The sequence below is a fragment of the Pongo abelii genome, chromosome 10, assembly GCF_028885655.2.
Source record: "Pongo abelii isolate AG06213 chromosome 10, NHGRI_mPonAbe1-v2.0_pri, whole genome shotgun sequence".
Taxonomy (NCBI): domain Eukaryota; kingdom Metazoa; phylum Chordata; class Mammalia; order Primates; family Hominidae; genus Pongo; species Pongo abelii.
The window spans coordinates 92,198,104-92,214,995 of NC_071995.2; the positions used below are offsets into that span (position 1 = coordinate 92,198,104).

Here is a 16,892-nt window from a genome sequence, read left to right on the forward strand (position 1 = left end):
TCAGCAATCTTATCTAGGTAGTCATCCATGGATGTTCAGCTCAGCTCTTCTCCAGCCTTTCCAATGATTTCGAATGTCCCCAATCCCCCCTAACGAATGAATCCCTTTCTGACTAGATGTAGCTAGCTGAGTGCTGCAATGAAATCCTGACTGATTTGTAAACTCTTTGCGGGCAGGAACCCTTGATATAAATAAATGACTTTGCATTTTAATGGAGGGAAGCAGAAGGATAAACAAATGAATAAGTGAAAAGTTTTAATAAGATGGCGGTACGTAAAAAATAAAGCTGGTTAATGAGGAGTGCAGGAGATGAGCGCAGCTGTCTTGCCGTTTTAATCAGATAGGTCAGAGACGGCTTCTCTACTAGGGTGACTTTTGACCTGCCTCTCTGTTAGGTCAATTGTGTGCAAGGCCCTGGTGGAGTTACTGTGTTAAAATGCAATGATTCAATTACTCCATTACTTAGATACCCTTTAAGTGACGCTACGGTTGTCCACCTCCCCGCGATTGAATTGTTTACCCACAGTAAACATGGCGGGAAGAGCTTCGATCCGACCCTTAAACGCTCAATAAAAATGGCAACAGCACTTCCTGTGCTTGCCCTCAACAAAGATGGTGTCAACACTTCCTGTTTAGGGGTTTCGCCTTTAACAAAGATGGTGCTTATGGGGCAGGTTCCCTAACAGTCAGGATTCCGGTTGCAGTTTTTCTCCCCCGCCCCAAAGATACGTGGTTGCAGACGTAAGTAACAGGAATCCATCTTTTCTTTGAAAGTCCTGCATTGTAGCGTCTGCGACCTGGGCCCTGCGGGGGCTTCTCCGCCCCGCTAACTTGCTCCGCATTTCCGATCCGGGCCAAGGCTGGGTGGCTGCTGCAGTGCCGGAGGCCCGCTCTCCCCTTGGTGTGCTCTTAAGTTCATTCCCAGCACTCCCTCTTTAGCGGCTCAAGTTGCCGCAGAAACTGCCCGTAGTATTCCTGTTTGATACAAGGGTTTCAGCGGCCGAAGCAGAGACTTTTAAAAAAGTTCCCAATGGGCGCTCACAGCCAAATGTGAACACCTCCCCTCCTCACCTGTCACCTCCTGAACTTTACAGGGTTGTGAGGGGGAGTGTGGGATCGGGTGTCACCTAGCCGTGGTCGTACTGTCCGGGTGTGTCTGAAGCCGCATCTGTCATCCCTGCCTGCCTTCCCGGTCACTTAACCTTCACTGCCTTACACACAACCAAGCCACAGCACACTGGTGCAGGGGTGGTGGAACTGCACCTTCAAATCGTGCCTGGCTACTGACCAGTGCTGGGGTGTGAGCTTTTTTTTAAAGAAAAAAAATCCCATAAAATGTCTCATGCATGTGTGGCCACGACAGTGTTGTGCTGGAGATTCGGAATTTTTAGTGGGAAGGAATGGAGTCTGTGACTGTATATTGTGTAAAGTTTATTGTAGACTGGGCACAAACAACAGTTTTCTTAAAGGTGATGGTGTAGAGGACTTTTAGCGAAAAGAGCCTTAAATTCTGAACCTGCTGATTTCTGTCCTGCACTCCTATTACTGATCAGGTTTTGTAAATACTTGTGATCAAAAAAAGGGCACCTGCGTCCTCCTTGGCAGTTTCTGCCGTGGTGGTGGTGGTGGTGCAGGTCTGATGAGGGCAATGTTAAAATAAAACCACCATTTCTTCTCCAGCATGTTAAAATTAATGCTGCTCTGTAATCCTCAGATAAAAATTGCTTTTTCAGAAGGGTCTCTGACCCACTTTTTTTTTTTTCTTTTTCCAAATGTCTTTATTGAATGAGGAATTGAGCTGGGACCCCATTGTGTGAAAAGCAGAAACAGAAAAGATGATTCATCTTCAGTGTTGTTCATTATGTTAGGAAACATTCAAAATTAACTTGGCTTGGCTTAACCAGTGAATTAAATACCATGACCTGGCACTCTGCTATGGTTTAAAGATGTGCTTGACCTGAAGGAACTTACATTGCAGTGACACTGTCTTTAGGGCCACATCAGCATGTCTGTAATTTGAGCTGTGATTTTGGCTCTTTCCAGGGAGAAATGGAGGCCAGAGACAAACAAGTACTCCGCTTACTTCGCCTGGAGCTGGGTGCAGAAGTATTGGTGGAGGGACTGGTTCTTCAGTACCTCTACCAGGAAGGAATCTTGACGGAAAACCATGTTCAAGAAATCAATGCTCAAACCACAGGCCTCCGGAAAACAATGCTCCTGCTGGATATCCTACCTTCCAGGGGCCCTAAAGCATTTGATACATTCCTAGATTCCCTACAGGAGTTTCCCTGGGTCAGGGAGAAGCTGAAGAAGGCAAGGGAAGAGGCCATGACCGACCTGCCTGCAGGTAAGCCTCAGAAAGATCACTCTGAACCAGCTCCAAAATGTTGTAACTATGCCCTTTGCTTTTTTGTTTGTTTATTTGTTTGTTTGTTTTTGAGACAGTCTCGCTCTGTCGCCCAGGCTGGAGTGCAATGGCATGATCTCGGCTCACTGCAACCTCTGCTTCCTGGGTTCAAGCAATTCACTTGCCTCAGCCTCCCGAGTTGTCGGGAATACAGGCATTTGCCACCATGCCCTGCTAAGTTTTGTATTTTTAGTAGAGATGGAGTAGAGATGGGGTTTCATCATGTTGGCCAGGCTGGTCTCGAACTCCTTAACTCAGGTGATCCACCCACCTCAGCCTCCCAAAGTGCTGGGATTACAGACGTGAGCCACCACACCTAGCCAGAACTATGCCCTTTGGATTTGAAGTTGCTATGTAAGGCAGGACAAGGGTCAATGGTTGATGAAAGTGGGTAAGGAGTTGGGACTGAAGGGACATGACGTTGGAGGAATAGGATCAGGAGGTGACATTAGGAAGTGCAGGGAAGGAAGAATGAACCATGACTGGGAGGTGAGGGAGGGAGCTCAGAGAATGCATTTAGAAATGCTTCCAGGAAACCTGGCATGTCACTTGGGAAGCATGTTCTCATCGAAGAGCCAGGTCATATCTCAGCCGTTGGCATCAGGAGCCATTTGGAAAGTGCAGATGGGAAAGCAGGCATTCGGCCTACTGACAACTGATTTGTGAGGTGCCAGAGCTACCAGCTGGAAAAGGTCAGATTCATGGAGGAGAAGACAGCCTCTAGGAAGGCATGCCCTGCACCTGTTCCCTGGGCTGTCCTATGTGGCCAAAGGGGATTATTTTGAAGGCTGACTTAGTTTGTTTTTAAAGGTTATTCGTTTAAAGTATCCTTTTTAGTTTAGCTTTGTTCAGACGCTGGAGTATTTAATTTTGCAAAGAGCAATAGTTTGGGGAGGGTCTCAGTTTAATTTGAAGGAGAATTGGAAGCTGGAGAAGAGAGAAACAGTCCTGGTTCTGTTAGCCTGGCTTGTAGCAGGAAGAAGATGTGATATGCAAACAGGAAGAAGATGTGATATGGAAACACTTGCTTCTTCTTAACCTCCCTTGACTCTGTTTTACAAAGACAGAGGGGCAGAGAGCTGAACTGGGAAAAATTAAAAATTGAAAAAAAAAAGTAATTGAAAGTTGGCTTGCAAATTTTTAACAAAGTTAGAGAATCAAGGTTCTCTGGGGTTTCTGATAAGAGTGATAGAACTATTCAGGTTCAGTGGGCCCCAGACTTCGTGGTAGCTATTTTTTAAATACTGGTTAAAAAAAAAAGAATACTGATAATAAGACCACTTTTACTATTTTTGCTCCATGGACCTCATATTTTGACATATGTCTGAATACCTGATCAGCATGACATAGCCAGCTAACTTTAGGAAGACCTGGTAAGATCCCAGTGGAAAAAGCAAAACTATTTTCATTCCTAGTCTGGGCTCGTTACAGGTAAATGTATCTTTAGGCTTTTTGAAATACTAGAAATAGCTGGCTTTTGAGGACCACTGGAATTCACTGCTTGGATTGTCCTTACAAAATTAAATACTCCACATGTCTGAACAAAATGTATCTAGATGTTTTTATGACTTTATTGAAAGCAGAATAGATAACATACAGTTGGAGAAATGTTAACAAATTATTGGTGTTTTCCTGATATTTGACTTAGAGGTTTCTGCTGGCATCATATAGTTGGAAACAACAAAACAGGTGAACTGAAAGCCTTTCACTATCAAAATACTGAATTTAATTTTATGGTCATTTTGGGTGATACAAATCATGCTGTTGTATGTCATTCGTAGAGGTATAATACCATTTTTTTTTTTTTTTTGAGACGGAGTTTCACTCTTGTTGCCCAGGCTGGAGTACAATGGCGCGATCTTGGCTCTCCGCAACCTCTGCCTCCCGGATTTAAGCAATTCTTCTGCCTTAGCCTCCCGAGTAGCTGGGATTACAGGCATGTGCCACCACACCCGGCTAATTTTGTGTTTTTAGTAGAGACGGGGTTTCTCCATGTTGGTCTGGCTGGTCTCAAACTCCCGACCTCAGGTGATCTGCCCACCTCGGCCTCCCAAAGTGCTGGGATTACAGGCATGAGCCACCATGCTCGGCCATAACCCCATTATTTCTTCAGATTCATTCAGAGAGTTAGAAAGAATTAAGGCACTTTTTACAAAATGATGAAAGTTACAGAGAAGCTGAGGAAAAATAGCTTTTTAAAAAAGCAAACAGAATGAAGCAGTACATAATGGGAAAAAAACTGAGCATATCTGTGTAGAAGTTTAGAAAAATAAGGTTTTTCTCAAGGTTTGTTAATTCTGTAGAAGGTTGGCTCTGGAACAAATTCATACAGTCATCTTAATTGTTTTACTTTTTACTGAGTAACACTGCTATTGAAAAAAACATTCTGAAGTGAGGGTTTGATTTATATATGTCTTTGAATACCTTCCACAGTGACAATCACATAAACTCTTTTGAAAAAGACTTGTATTTATTAAATATTGACTATTTTTAAATAATATTACAAAATATAAGTAGGATATGGAGAATAATGGTACAGCAAACACCTGTCTCCTCATCACTCAGTTTAAGAAAAATAATATTACGATTGCCTTTAAAAACCCCGGGCACTCCTTCCCAATCTTGTCTCATTCCCAACCCCCACTAGGTAAAAAGCCGTGAATTGGGGGTTTATCATTCATTCACTTCTTCACTTTATAGTTTCCTATCTCCTAAAAATCACTTTTAAAATCTTCATATGTTTTTGAAAATCCTGTATACCATAAGTTCTAGAGGTGTGTGTGTGTGTATATATATATAGAGAGAGATATATAAATATGTATATATAGAGAGATATGTATGTTTTTTATGTGTGTGGGAAGGAAAGGGTGGAAGAAATGGAAGAAATGATGCATTTAAACTTGATAGTTAACACCTTCTCTTGTTTCAGATCTTAAAATATTTTTTACATGTTTAAGGTAATTTAATTGGTGGCAATATTTTAATTCTAAAATTAAATTGGGATTTACTGAATTGGAAACCTAGGTTTTTCCTTTGTAAATCCTGGGAAGAGTATCAGAGTTGAAATCCCTTCAATTTAACTTCCCTATAAAAAAGAAATCCAGAACCTACTGCCTAAGACCTTGGTGCTTCTCCAGTGTTGTAATAGAGTAATTTTAGTAAGATTTAAAATAGTCCACTTAAATTTTTGTAAAGATATCTTTGAGTTTTGAGGATCTAGACTATAGGAGAATGTGTGTACACATTAACCTCTTAATGTATGTACACATTAAACTCTTCTTACCTTTTCCTCATTTTGATCATACTTATTAATTAATTTGTATGGATTCAGTAGTCTTCTCTTGGGAGGCCTTGAGAACAAATGGGAAGGAATGGCCTTTTTTAGCCAAGAGGTTGATCCTTCTCTAAGAATGAACTGATTTTATCTTATTAAGGTTTTCTTGTGTTGGTCTTCCCAGAGATGCTTGGTTTCCCCTTTATTGGTTTGTTGTTTTAATTTTTGTTGTTTCACTTGTAAATTTTGAGCTGTCTCAGAGGCTTTATTTTGGTGATTGATCCTGGTTAGTTGCTTTTTACTTATGTGCTGGATGTAATTTTTTTAGAGAATTGAGCTGTATCTTGTTCTTCTCTGCCCTTCTGAACCCCACCCCCATCAAATCTCAAAACATACAAAAACACCCTAAACCTTTTGATTCTCTCAGAATCTGCCTCGGTGACTAGTCTCCCAATCTCTGTTAGGGGAAAAAAAAAAAAGGTCTAAGTTGTTAAAGTTGTTAATGGATCATTGGTTTTGTGTTTTTCTCACCCTGTAAGGACTCTTACCTTTTAAAAGAAGAATTCTGGTGATAAAATGACTTAATCCACCTTGGCACTGTGGAGAGAACACTTCATGGTTTGTCTCTCTGGCCAAGGTCACATACTAGACATTAGATCAGCTGGAAATCCTCTCTGGGCTCCTGTCAGGTCATTTAGGAGATAGGGACAGTGCTGTGTCTGGGTGAAGGCAGCCTGTGCCTGCCTGCCTGGCTTCTCACTGCTTATGGGGCCTGTTGGCACTGACAAGCTCCCTCCAGTGCCTGAGCTAATCTGGATCTGGAAAGGAGGTTGATGGCAGCCCAGCCTCCCCATCTGGTGGGACTCAGCGCAAATCACGGTGGGAGTGACTCCTGGGCCACAGGACCCCCTGTTCCACTGTGTTGGCCCTGGCTGTGGGTCTGGGTGTCTGCCATGATTCTCTGCCTTTTGCCCCACTCTTCCTTTAAGCTTAGGAGTGTTTTTGTTTTTCTCTCCTCTGTTGGTTTGATTCATGCTTTATGTATTCTTAGCCATGGTGAAAGTGAAGAACAGAGCTCTGGGAACACAGCTCAGTGCCTCCGGCATCAGTATTGGATGTCTCAACTCTTGAGCCTGTTGGAATGAATGGCTGTCCCTAAGCTGACACTTGCTTCAATCTTCTCTGGGCTTGATCTTGTCCTCCCCATAGACTCTGTGCCCTGGACTCCCTGGCTGCTCTTACAGCAGCAGTGCGCAGGACTGGCTAGTCCGTTTCCCTTCTACCTGTGGGCTCCAGGGCTCTGCCTGCCCCTTGTGGCGCCAGCCTTGAGCGACGACACAGAACCACACCTGCTGCCCTCCTGAGATACACTCTAGCTCTGAGTTGCATACTTGGATGCATCTGAAGTCACTGAGCTCTTAATGGCAGATATTTTAGATATTGTGATGGGTTTATTAGAGAGGTTTCTAGCTTGGGATTCTTTTCATAGGTTCCTCCAATCATACCATGTAATTGACCTTGCTCTGCATGTAAGTTCAGTGTTGATCTCAGTGTATCTAGCTTGCAGTCTATCCACGTGCTTCCACTGTGGCTGAGTAGTGTTTGCCTAGTGGCGTCCTGTGTACTAGAGTGAGAACAGTGGGTCAGCATCCATAGCAAGACCCTTCCCTCTGGTAAGGGGAGAGTCTGCAGAGGGCCCAGATTTCTGTGTATACTTCCTTCATATACTTCCTAAGGACCTACTGAATGCCAGGTACTGGGTATATAAAGACAAATAGAGGATCTCCAGATCAGCTGAGGGCATTCATGCGTTCGTCCAGCAAATATTTGATGAGTGTTGACCACGTGCTAAACCAGAGGTCCCCAACCTTTTTGGCACTGGGGACTGGTTTTGCGGAAGACAATTTTTCAACCAACGGGGGAGTTGGGGGGAATGATGGTTTCAGGATGAAACTGTTCCACCTTAGATTATTACCAGGCATTAGATTCTCATAAGGAGTGCGCAACCTAGATCCCTGGCATGCGCAGTTCACAATAGGTTCATGCTCCTATGAGAGTCTAATGCCGCTGCTGCTCCGACAGGAGGAGGAGCTCAGGTGGTAACCTCGCTTGCCCCCCACTTACCTTCTGCTCTGCGGCCCGGTTCCTAATAGGCCACGGACTGGTGTGGGGGTTAGGGACCCCTGTGCAAGACAGTAGGTGCTGGAGATATACAGTAAGCAAAACAAAGCCCTTATTTTCATGGAGTTCAATGTGTTCTAGTAGCAGGAGGGGATAAGGGCAGGGACAGATAATAAGCAAATGAATAAATAACACTTGGTGGTGAAGAGCGCTGTGAAGAGAAGCAGTGTGTGTGGTGGCGGGGGTGGCCAGGGAAAGCCTCTCTGATGAGGGGACCTTGGGTAGAGAACTGAGTTTGACCACAGAGTTGATACAGGGAGGAGAGCTTTCAGATAGAGGGGACCACAGATACACAGGAAGTGGAGTGGGAGCCACAGGTGACAATGTGGCTAATAAGACACCTTCCTCCCTGGGATGAATCACATTCCACATTAGCAGAGGCTCAGTGGCTACCGTTTGTTTTGCTTCTCAACATGTGAGATGTGTGTGCAGCCATGATCTTGGGTGGCTCCTAGCATGACTTTAGTTGATCTGTGGATGTGGGATTAAGTAATATTGAATTACATGATGAGAAAGTTATTTCCTTTCTATTTCTGTTTCAGTTCAGATAAGAATGATAAGAGGTCCTCATGCTTAAAGCCTTCTGTGGGCAACAGTATTTAGCTAGAATCTAGTTGTATTGCTTTTTTTGTGTCAACTTAAAGGGTTCCTTCCATTTATGGCAAGCAAAACTTTTCTATTTATGAAGTTCCTTTTAAAAATACATGACTTTTAGAGAGTAGAATTGTGGTTATTAGAGACTGGGAAGGGTATGAGGGAGGCAGGGATAGGGGAGGTTGGTTAATGGATACAAAATTACAGCTAGATGGGTGGAATAAGTTCTAATGTCCTAGCACTGTGAATATGGTTAACAGGGTGAATATGGTTAACAGGAATTTTTTTTTTTTTTTTTCTTTTTTTTTAACTTTTATTTTGAGTTCAGGGATACATGTACAGGTTTGTTACAAAGGCAAACTTGTGACACAGATGTTTGTTGTACAGATTATTTCATCACCCATGTATTAAGCCTAGTACCCACTAGTTATTTTTCCTGATCCTCTCCCTCCTCTTACCCTCCTCTCTCCAACAGGCCCTAGTGTGTACTGTTCCCCACCATGTCTCCATGTGTTCTCATCATTTAGCTCCCACTTATAAGTAAGAACATGCAGTATTTGGTTTTCTGTTCTTGGGTTAGCTTGCTAAGGATAATGACCTCCAGCTGCATCCATGTCCCTGCAAAGGGCATGATCTCATTCCTTTTTATGGTGGCATACTATTCCATGGTGTATATGTATCACATTTTCTTTATCCAGTCTACCATTGATGGACATTTAGGTTGATTCCATGTCTTTGCTATTGTGAATAATGATGCAATGAGCATACAAGTACATGTAACCTTGTAATAGAACATTACTGGATGTATACCCAAAGAAATATAAATTATATAACTATTATATAATTCTATAATATTCATACTTTTATATTATATTATTTATATTCCTTAGAGTATATACCCAGCAATGGGATTGCTGGGTCAAATGGTATTTCTGTCTTTTTTTTTTTTTTTATGTTTTTTTCTTTTATTATTATTATTATTATCATTATTATACTTTAGGTTTTATGGTACATGTGCGCAATGTGCAGGTAAGTTACATATGTATACATGTGCCATGCTGGTGCGCTGCACCCACCAACTCGTCATCTAGCATTAGGTATATCTCCCAAGCTATCCCTCCCCCCTCCCCCCACCCCACAACAGTCCCCGAAGTCTGATGTTCCCCTTCCGGTTAACAGGAATTTATTATGTGTTTTCAAAATGCTGGAAGAGAGGATTTTGAATATTCCCAACACAAAGAAAGAATAAATGTTTGACATGATGGATATACTAATTGCCCTTATTTGATCATTACACATTGTATGCATGTATTGAAATATCACTGTTCATCCCATAAATATATACAATTTTTATGTATCAACCAAAAATAAAAAGAAAAATGTTACATAGGAATATTGAATAGGAAATAAGATTGAAAGTATACCAAATTATTTAGGAAAAAACCATTACTTACATTTAAGTAGAAATGTGTCAACATAAAGGAGACTATAAAAAAATAGGCCAGGCACAGTGGCTCACGCCTGTAATCCCAGCAGTTTGGGAGGCTGAGGCGGGCGGATCACCTGAGGTCAGGAGTTTGAGACCAACCTGGCCAACATGGTGAGACCCCCATCTCTACTTAAAATGCAAAAGTTAGCCGGGCGTGGTGGCAGGCGCCTATAATCCCAGCTACTCGGGAGGCTGAGGCAGGAGAATCGCTTGAACCCGGGAGGTGGAGGTTGTAGTGAGCCGAGATCGCACCATTGCACTCCAGCCTGGGGGACAAGAGTGAAACTTCGTCTAAAAAAAAAAAACAAAACCAACGGAAATAATGGTCGGGTGTGGTGGCTCATGTCTGTAATCCCTACACTTTGGGAGGCTGAGGCAGGTGAATCACTTGAGGTCAGGAGTTTGAGACCAGCCTGGCCAACATGGTGGAACCCCATTTTTACTAAAAATACAAAAAAATTAACCGGGTGTGGTGGCAGGCACCTGTAATCCCAGCTAGTCGGGAGGCTGAGGCAGGAGAATTGCTTGAACTCAGGAGGTGGAGGTTGCAGTGAGCCAAGATTGTGCCACTGCACTCCAGCCTGGGCAACAGAGTGAGACTCCATCCCCACCCCCCCCCCCAAAAAAAAAGAAAAGAAAATAATAATGGTGTGAGGATGTGGCCAAAAGTTGCTTTTCATCATATATTTTTTTAATTTAAAAAGAAAGACAGGCATTTGGGGGAGGAGCCATCACCTGGCTGGCATAGTTAAAGCAGGAAGGTTCCAGTTCTAGTATAGATGGAAGATAGAGCTGTTTTCATGATGCTTCACAGTTTTGCTCTTTCAATTTATGCCCAGTGATAGGAATTAGTTAAATTAACTAGAATTTCAAAATTCATAAGTTCTCTAAATTTTAAACACATTTACTTGCTAGTGAAACAAAGTCAGCAAGATGGAGCCATATCCTGGTATTATGAATTTTAGAACTGGGTGGGACTGACAGGTCATCTAATTTTTCTCTGAGAAAACAGAGGCCTAGGGAGATTAAGTCAACTTGCCCATGATCACACAGCTAGTTAATGTAATTTATTACTGGGACTAGAATCCAGGCTTTGCAACTCTTGATTTAGGACTTTTTCTGCTGCGCAATCTTGGCTTCCCACTGAGTTTGAAATGGAATTGTATTATGCTGCAGTGTTAATAATTGAAAGAGGCTTTTTAAAAATTGTACTAATGCATTTTTTTTTTCATTTTAAGAGGAGAATTTCCAAGGGCCTTTAGAGGTATGCTGGAATGAGATTTTACTAAAATATTTTATTTTTATGAATGCTAATTTTAATCATTTAAAAGGAAATGATGATCGTTCAGTACTGCATTTTATCAGAAGATTTTTTTCTTCCTACCTCTGCAAGGCTGACATAAAGGAAAAGCGGAAGACTTTCATCGAGTATTTATGGGACTGATGAAATAATGCATCTGTTGGCAGCTAATTGCAGGTCTTTCTAGGAATAGCAAACATGTGACAGGTCTTGCCCCAGCAGAGATGCCTCCATTTCACTTTAAAACATGGATTTGGTATTCTTTTCACTTAGAAATTCTGGCTATGCCTTGTTTTCTCCCCTCTGTGGATGTATAGACCGTTCGGCTGCATCAGACACTGTATTGACCATCAGGGTTGATTTAACTCAGTGTTTCTCAGCTGTGGCTATGCTTTGGCATCACCTGGGGAGCTTTTACAAAACTACTGATGCCCAGGCTCTACTCCAGGTGAATCCATTACACAATCTCTGGAGGGTGGGGTCTGGGCAATGGGATGTTAAAGGCACACACGGGCATGCCCATGTGTAAGTCAGGCACACGTACAAATGCTTCCCGAGGTCATCTTAAATTGCAGCCAGGGTTGAGAACCTTGAGCTCTGACCAGCTGGTTAGGAGCGTGCCTCCTTCCTCACTCACTGCTTCCAAGTCCTGGCTTCCCAAAGCTGTGTACTTGCTTGAAGCATTGTTCTTATTTTCAGGTAGCACCAGATGGAAGGGTGGTAGGAATCAGGGTGTAGAGGGATATTAGTTCGCAAATCCTTTTATTCCTTGAATTTCCTGAGCATTGTTGCTCAAGAATGTTCCACAATCTCAGACCCCATACAGGGGGTGATGCTACTACCAACATTAAAATCCATTAGAGCTCTGTGGGGATATATAGGCTACACACATGAAGCAAAAATTGGAGGAGTTTGAATTGCTAGTGAATTTGAATTTGGGAATTATTTTTATTGCTATTCACATCGTTTGGTACAGTCATTACAAACTACATGCAGTACCTTGTGCTCTGTAGATCAGGTTATGTCCAAATGGAGACAGAATCTCCTGCTGAAGAACGAGTTGGATGCTTCTCTCAGTTAAAAAGTGAGCTGAAGATGGCTTGAGGATGGAAGAGAGGAGAGACAAATGGCTAGTTGGGAAGAGTGGGACTGGCTTAGTCTGTCAGACTGGCTGTCTGTCTGCTCATGGTCTTTGTTCATAATTAAAAATGAATTTCAGGCCAGGTGCATTGGCTCACGCCTGTAATTCCAACAGTTTGGGAGACCAAGGTGGGAGGATCACAGGAGGTCAGGAGTTCAAGACCAGCCTGGGCAACATGGCAAAACCCTGTTTCTACTAAAAATACAAAAAGTAGCTGGGCATGATGGCACACGCCTGTCATCCCAGCTGCTTGGGTGGCTGAGGCACAAGAATCACTTGAACCCAGGAGGCAGAGGTTGCAATGAGTCGAGAGCACACTCCATCCTGGGTGACAGAGTGAGACCCTGTCTCAAAAAAAAAAAAAAAAAAAAGCAATCTTTTGTGTCTCACAAAGAACTTCAGATAACATCAGTAAAATAATCATAATAGCTAGTGGGGACTTACTGTCTGCCAGCTATATTCTAAGTCCTTTGTGTTTATTAATTCATTTAATCCTGACAATAACTTGATGAGGGAGGTGGTATTGTTACCGTTTTGAACAGATGCGAAAATGTAAGCACAGAGATAGATGTTAAATAACTTACTTAAAGTCACACAACATAAAGTCAAATTTCACTTCAAGGCCTACTGATTCATATCCTATAAAACCACTTTCTTGGCATTCAGTTTTCTCCTCTTCCTAATTCTGATAACCTGTGGCTGATCCAGAGCCCATCACCCTTGTTCTTCTTCAGAAACTCCCCCACTTCCAGTTTCTTCCAGACACAGCCTCAGGAGGCTTTCTCTTTCCTGCCTCTTGTCCTAAGGCTGATTCCTGGTTGGTATCTCTCTCTTGTGTCTCTCATTTTATACTTTTTTTTTTTGGTTGGGGGAAGGCTAGGGTCTAATGGAAGACCATACGGTGGGGAGGGGTCACGGAACAGAGCCCCTGAATTTCTCCCATTTCAACTTGCTACTTTGAGAGTAAAAAAAAGACTAAATCTCCTTGGCTGTGATCAGGAGATAGTGTGTTGGCTCCCCTGATACTGGAATCCAGTCCCACTTTTGCAGCTCTTAAATCATGCTAACTAAAGCCGTCAGTTCCAATAACCAGCTTTTCTGGTGGTGCAGCTTCAGAGTTTCACCAAATGCTTAGCAAGGTAGTGTTCTCTTTTTATGGGTATAGTTCAAACTTGTAGGCTGCTGTTGTAGCTAGCTGTGGGAATGTTTGCTTTACATAATGTTAATAGGCAGCTGTGTTTATGCTTGTTCCTCAGTTACTTGAGGGCATTTCCCCCAGACTAAAAAAAAGGAAAAAAGGTATGTTGTGTTTTTTCAAACAGTAAATTTTAATTGAAAAGGAATGTAGTTTCTAGAAGAAGTTTGGGGCAGGTTTTACTCCTAGGCTTTATTCTGTTAATGTTATGAAAGAAACTTTAACTCCTTCTAAGAAGTGCCAAGTTGACAATTCCTGGAAATGTTCATGTTCTATTTATGCTCAGCACCATAGCAGAGAGGGTGGCAATACCATTACCAAAATAATACCGCCAAGATGTTCTAAGTGACAAATGAGAGGCTTGTGGTTTTATAACCTAAATACAAGACTTTAAAAGCATCTCCCAGTTCTACCATTTGTTGATAAGGTCTGTGAGTGCTGAGTAGTAATGGTGAAGTTGCTGTGGAGAATTATAGATGAAGTAGAGCGTATCTGCAGTGACTTGTCCTGTTGCTAGAACTATAGAAGGTTAGAGCTGGAAGGGATCTTAGAAACACTTTATAGATGAGGAAACGAAGGGATATCCAAGTCTAACAGCATGCATATGGGTTCTTCTGTTGAAATAGTAGAACTTCGTGTAACATAAAAATAGGAATTTCTCTGAAATATATTGGGTAGTTCACAACTTTGAAGGAATGATAAAGGTTTCAGGGCTTAATAAGGGCAGGAATGAGGCAACAGTGGGGGATCTCAGGCCATCAGATGGTCATCTCCAATCAAGTTTCTACACTGTACCTTCCTTCCAGATTCAGACTATTGGCCAAACTTGGGTCATGAGCCCTTCCCCTAGGACACCAGAATCACCTGAAGTGGGGAAAGGAAGTTCAAAAAGAAAGAGGTGAAAGCTGATTGAAGCAAGAGTTGTCTACTGTGCCATCTTCCTTCTTTTTGGATTGAATAGGTCTCACGCCCATGGGCCTGGAAAACAAATGATAGCCCTTTAAGGGAGGAGGATGCTTTACCTCTTCTTCATACAGCAAGGCCCAGGTTGAGGGCCAAAGGTGGTAGATAAAACGCTGGAGAGCAGTTTTGGAGCAGCATAGTTCTCCTTAAACTTTTCCAAAATCAGAATGTATTGGGGAAGAAAAATGGATTGAGAATGTAGATGTAAAGAGGAGGTTTAGAAAGAGAATTTGAATTGGGTACTGGCCTAAGGGCTTTAGATATATAAACTCACTTTATTATCATAATAGCCCTTTGAAGTAGGCACTACTGTTATCATTTGCATTTCACAGATAAGGAGACTAAGGTGTTAGATAAATTGCTCAAGGTCACACAGCTTGGCAGTAGCAGACCTGAGGTTCAAACACTGACAGTCTGGCTCACAGTCTGTGCTTCTAATCACTAGGGTCCTGTCTCTATCAGTCTACTACCAGTCTTAGATCTGATTGGAGTCACATGGCTTAGATGACCTGACCTGGGCTAGCTGCAGCTTCTTTATTTTCTGACCCTTGCTTGCCTCAGGTCTCACATACAGCCGGCATTTTCATTATGTGTATGTCAGTCTCTTTTTTAACAGTTACCACATTTAAAAAAATACAAAAGAAAATGAAAGATGTTTTCTAAGAAATATGATTAGGTAAAATAAAGGTTTTGAATGTGATTGACATGGACATTTTTGTTCATTTAGTTTTTAAATGTATCTCTTCCCTTTCAATCTCTTTATTATTAATTAGTCATGTGCTACGGGCAAATGTGACTTTTCAGGCCTTTCATATTTGTTTGAGCCCTTTTATTCCATCATGTGCCAGTCACAATTCATTCAGGAGGCAGAAACCACACAGTAATTTAAATAGGGAAAACTTAATATAAAGAATTTTCTTTTCTTTTCTTTTTTTTTTTTTTTTTGAGACAGAGTTTTACTCTCGTTGCCCAGGCTGGAGTGCAATGGCGCGATCCTGGCTCACTGCAACCTCCGCCTCCCGGGTTCAAGCAATTCTGCTTCAGCCTTCTGAGTAGCTGGGATTATGGGTGCCCGCCACCATGCCTGGCTAATTTTTATATTTTTAGTAGAGACGGGGTTTCACCATGTTGGCCAGGCTGGTCTCGAACTCCTGACCTCGGGTGATCTGCCCGCCTTGGCCTCCCAAAGTTCTGGGATTACAGGCATGAGCCACCGTGCCCGGCCAATATAAAGAATTTTTAACTGGTGAAAAGCAAACCACGGTTAACCACTAAATGGGGTAAAAGAGGTCTCTAAGTAATACAGGAATGGCAGAAGCTACTTTTTCTGAGGTTGAAAGGTAGTGCAGGATACAGTCACTAAGAATGTGGAAGAGGGCCCTCCCCACCTCTAAGGCTGAGATTCAGACTTCGGTGGAGTTGAAGTGACTGTCACACTAGCTGGTCTGTAAGAGCAGCCTACCTGGTAGCTAACTTGAAGAAAATCCAGAGAAAGAATTGCATGAAGTCAGAAGAATAATAAATGACCAAAATGAGAAATTTTGAAATTATTTTAAAAAATCAAATAGAAATTCTGGAGCTGAATTAGGAAAAATAACTAATGCATGCAGGCTTAATACCTAGGTGATGGATTGATAGGTGCAGCAAACCACCATGGCACACATTTGCCTATGTAACAAACCTGTATATCCTGCACATGTAGTCCAGAACTTAAGGTAAAAATTAAAATTAAATTCTGGAGCTGAAATAAAAATTAATGGACTGAAAAATGCAATAGAGAGTATCAACAGCAGAACTGATCAAGCAGAAGAAAGAATCTGTAAACTTGAAGATGTTATTTAAAATTACAGTTGGAGGAGAAAAAGAATGAAAAGGAATGAAGAAAGCTTATAGGATTTATGAGACAGCATCAAAAGAACAAACATTTGAGTAATAGGAGTTAAGGCAGAGGAAGAGAGATAAAGTGGTAGAAAGCTGTTTTAAAGAAATATTAGCAGAAAACTTTCCAAATCTGGGGAAAGATATAATATCCAGGTACAGGAAGGTCAAAGTCTCTAATTAGATTCAATCCAAACAAGACTACACTAAACCATATTATAATTAAACTGTCAAAAATCAAAGACAAAGAGAAGACCCTGACAGCAGCAAGAGAAAAGAAGCAAATAACATATAAGACAATTTCAATAAGCCTAGTAGTACATTTCTCAGCAGAAACTTTATAGGCCAGGAGAGAGTAGGATGATACGTTCAAAATGTTGATGGAAAAAAAAAATTGTTAACAATGAATAGTGTAGCCGGCAAAATCGTTCTTTAGAAGTGAAGGAGAGAATGATACTTTCCCAGATAAA

At 41.9% G+C, this 16,892-nt stretch overlaps 1 protein-coding gene across 12 annotated transcripts in view; it reads left to right on the top strand.

The window, feature by feature from the left end:
- Positions 1-606: 606 nt before the first annotated feature.
- Positions 607-16,892, top strand: part of CRADD (CASP2 and RIPK1 domain containing adaptor with death domain) — a 231,769-nt gene continuing 215,483 nt past the window's right edge. For 8 of the 12 annotated variants that reach the window (XR_008511758.1, XR_008511757.1, XR_008511755.1 and 5 more), the window contains exons 1-2: positions 607-741; positions 2,044-2,347. Coding sequence is in view for 8 of the 12 variants with exons in the window: in XM_054526481.1 (XP_054382456.1) it covers positions 2,050-2,347 (298 nt within the window). In the remaining 4 variants the exon portion in view is untranslated. Of the gene's footprint in view, positions 902-2,043; positions 2,348-16,892 lie in introns of all 12 variants that reach the window. The other 4 variants (XM_054526479.2, XM_054526478.1, NM_001133066.1 and 1 more) reach the window with 3 other exon arrangements.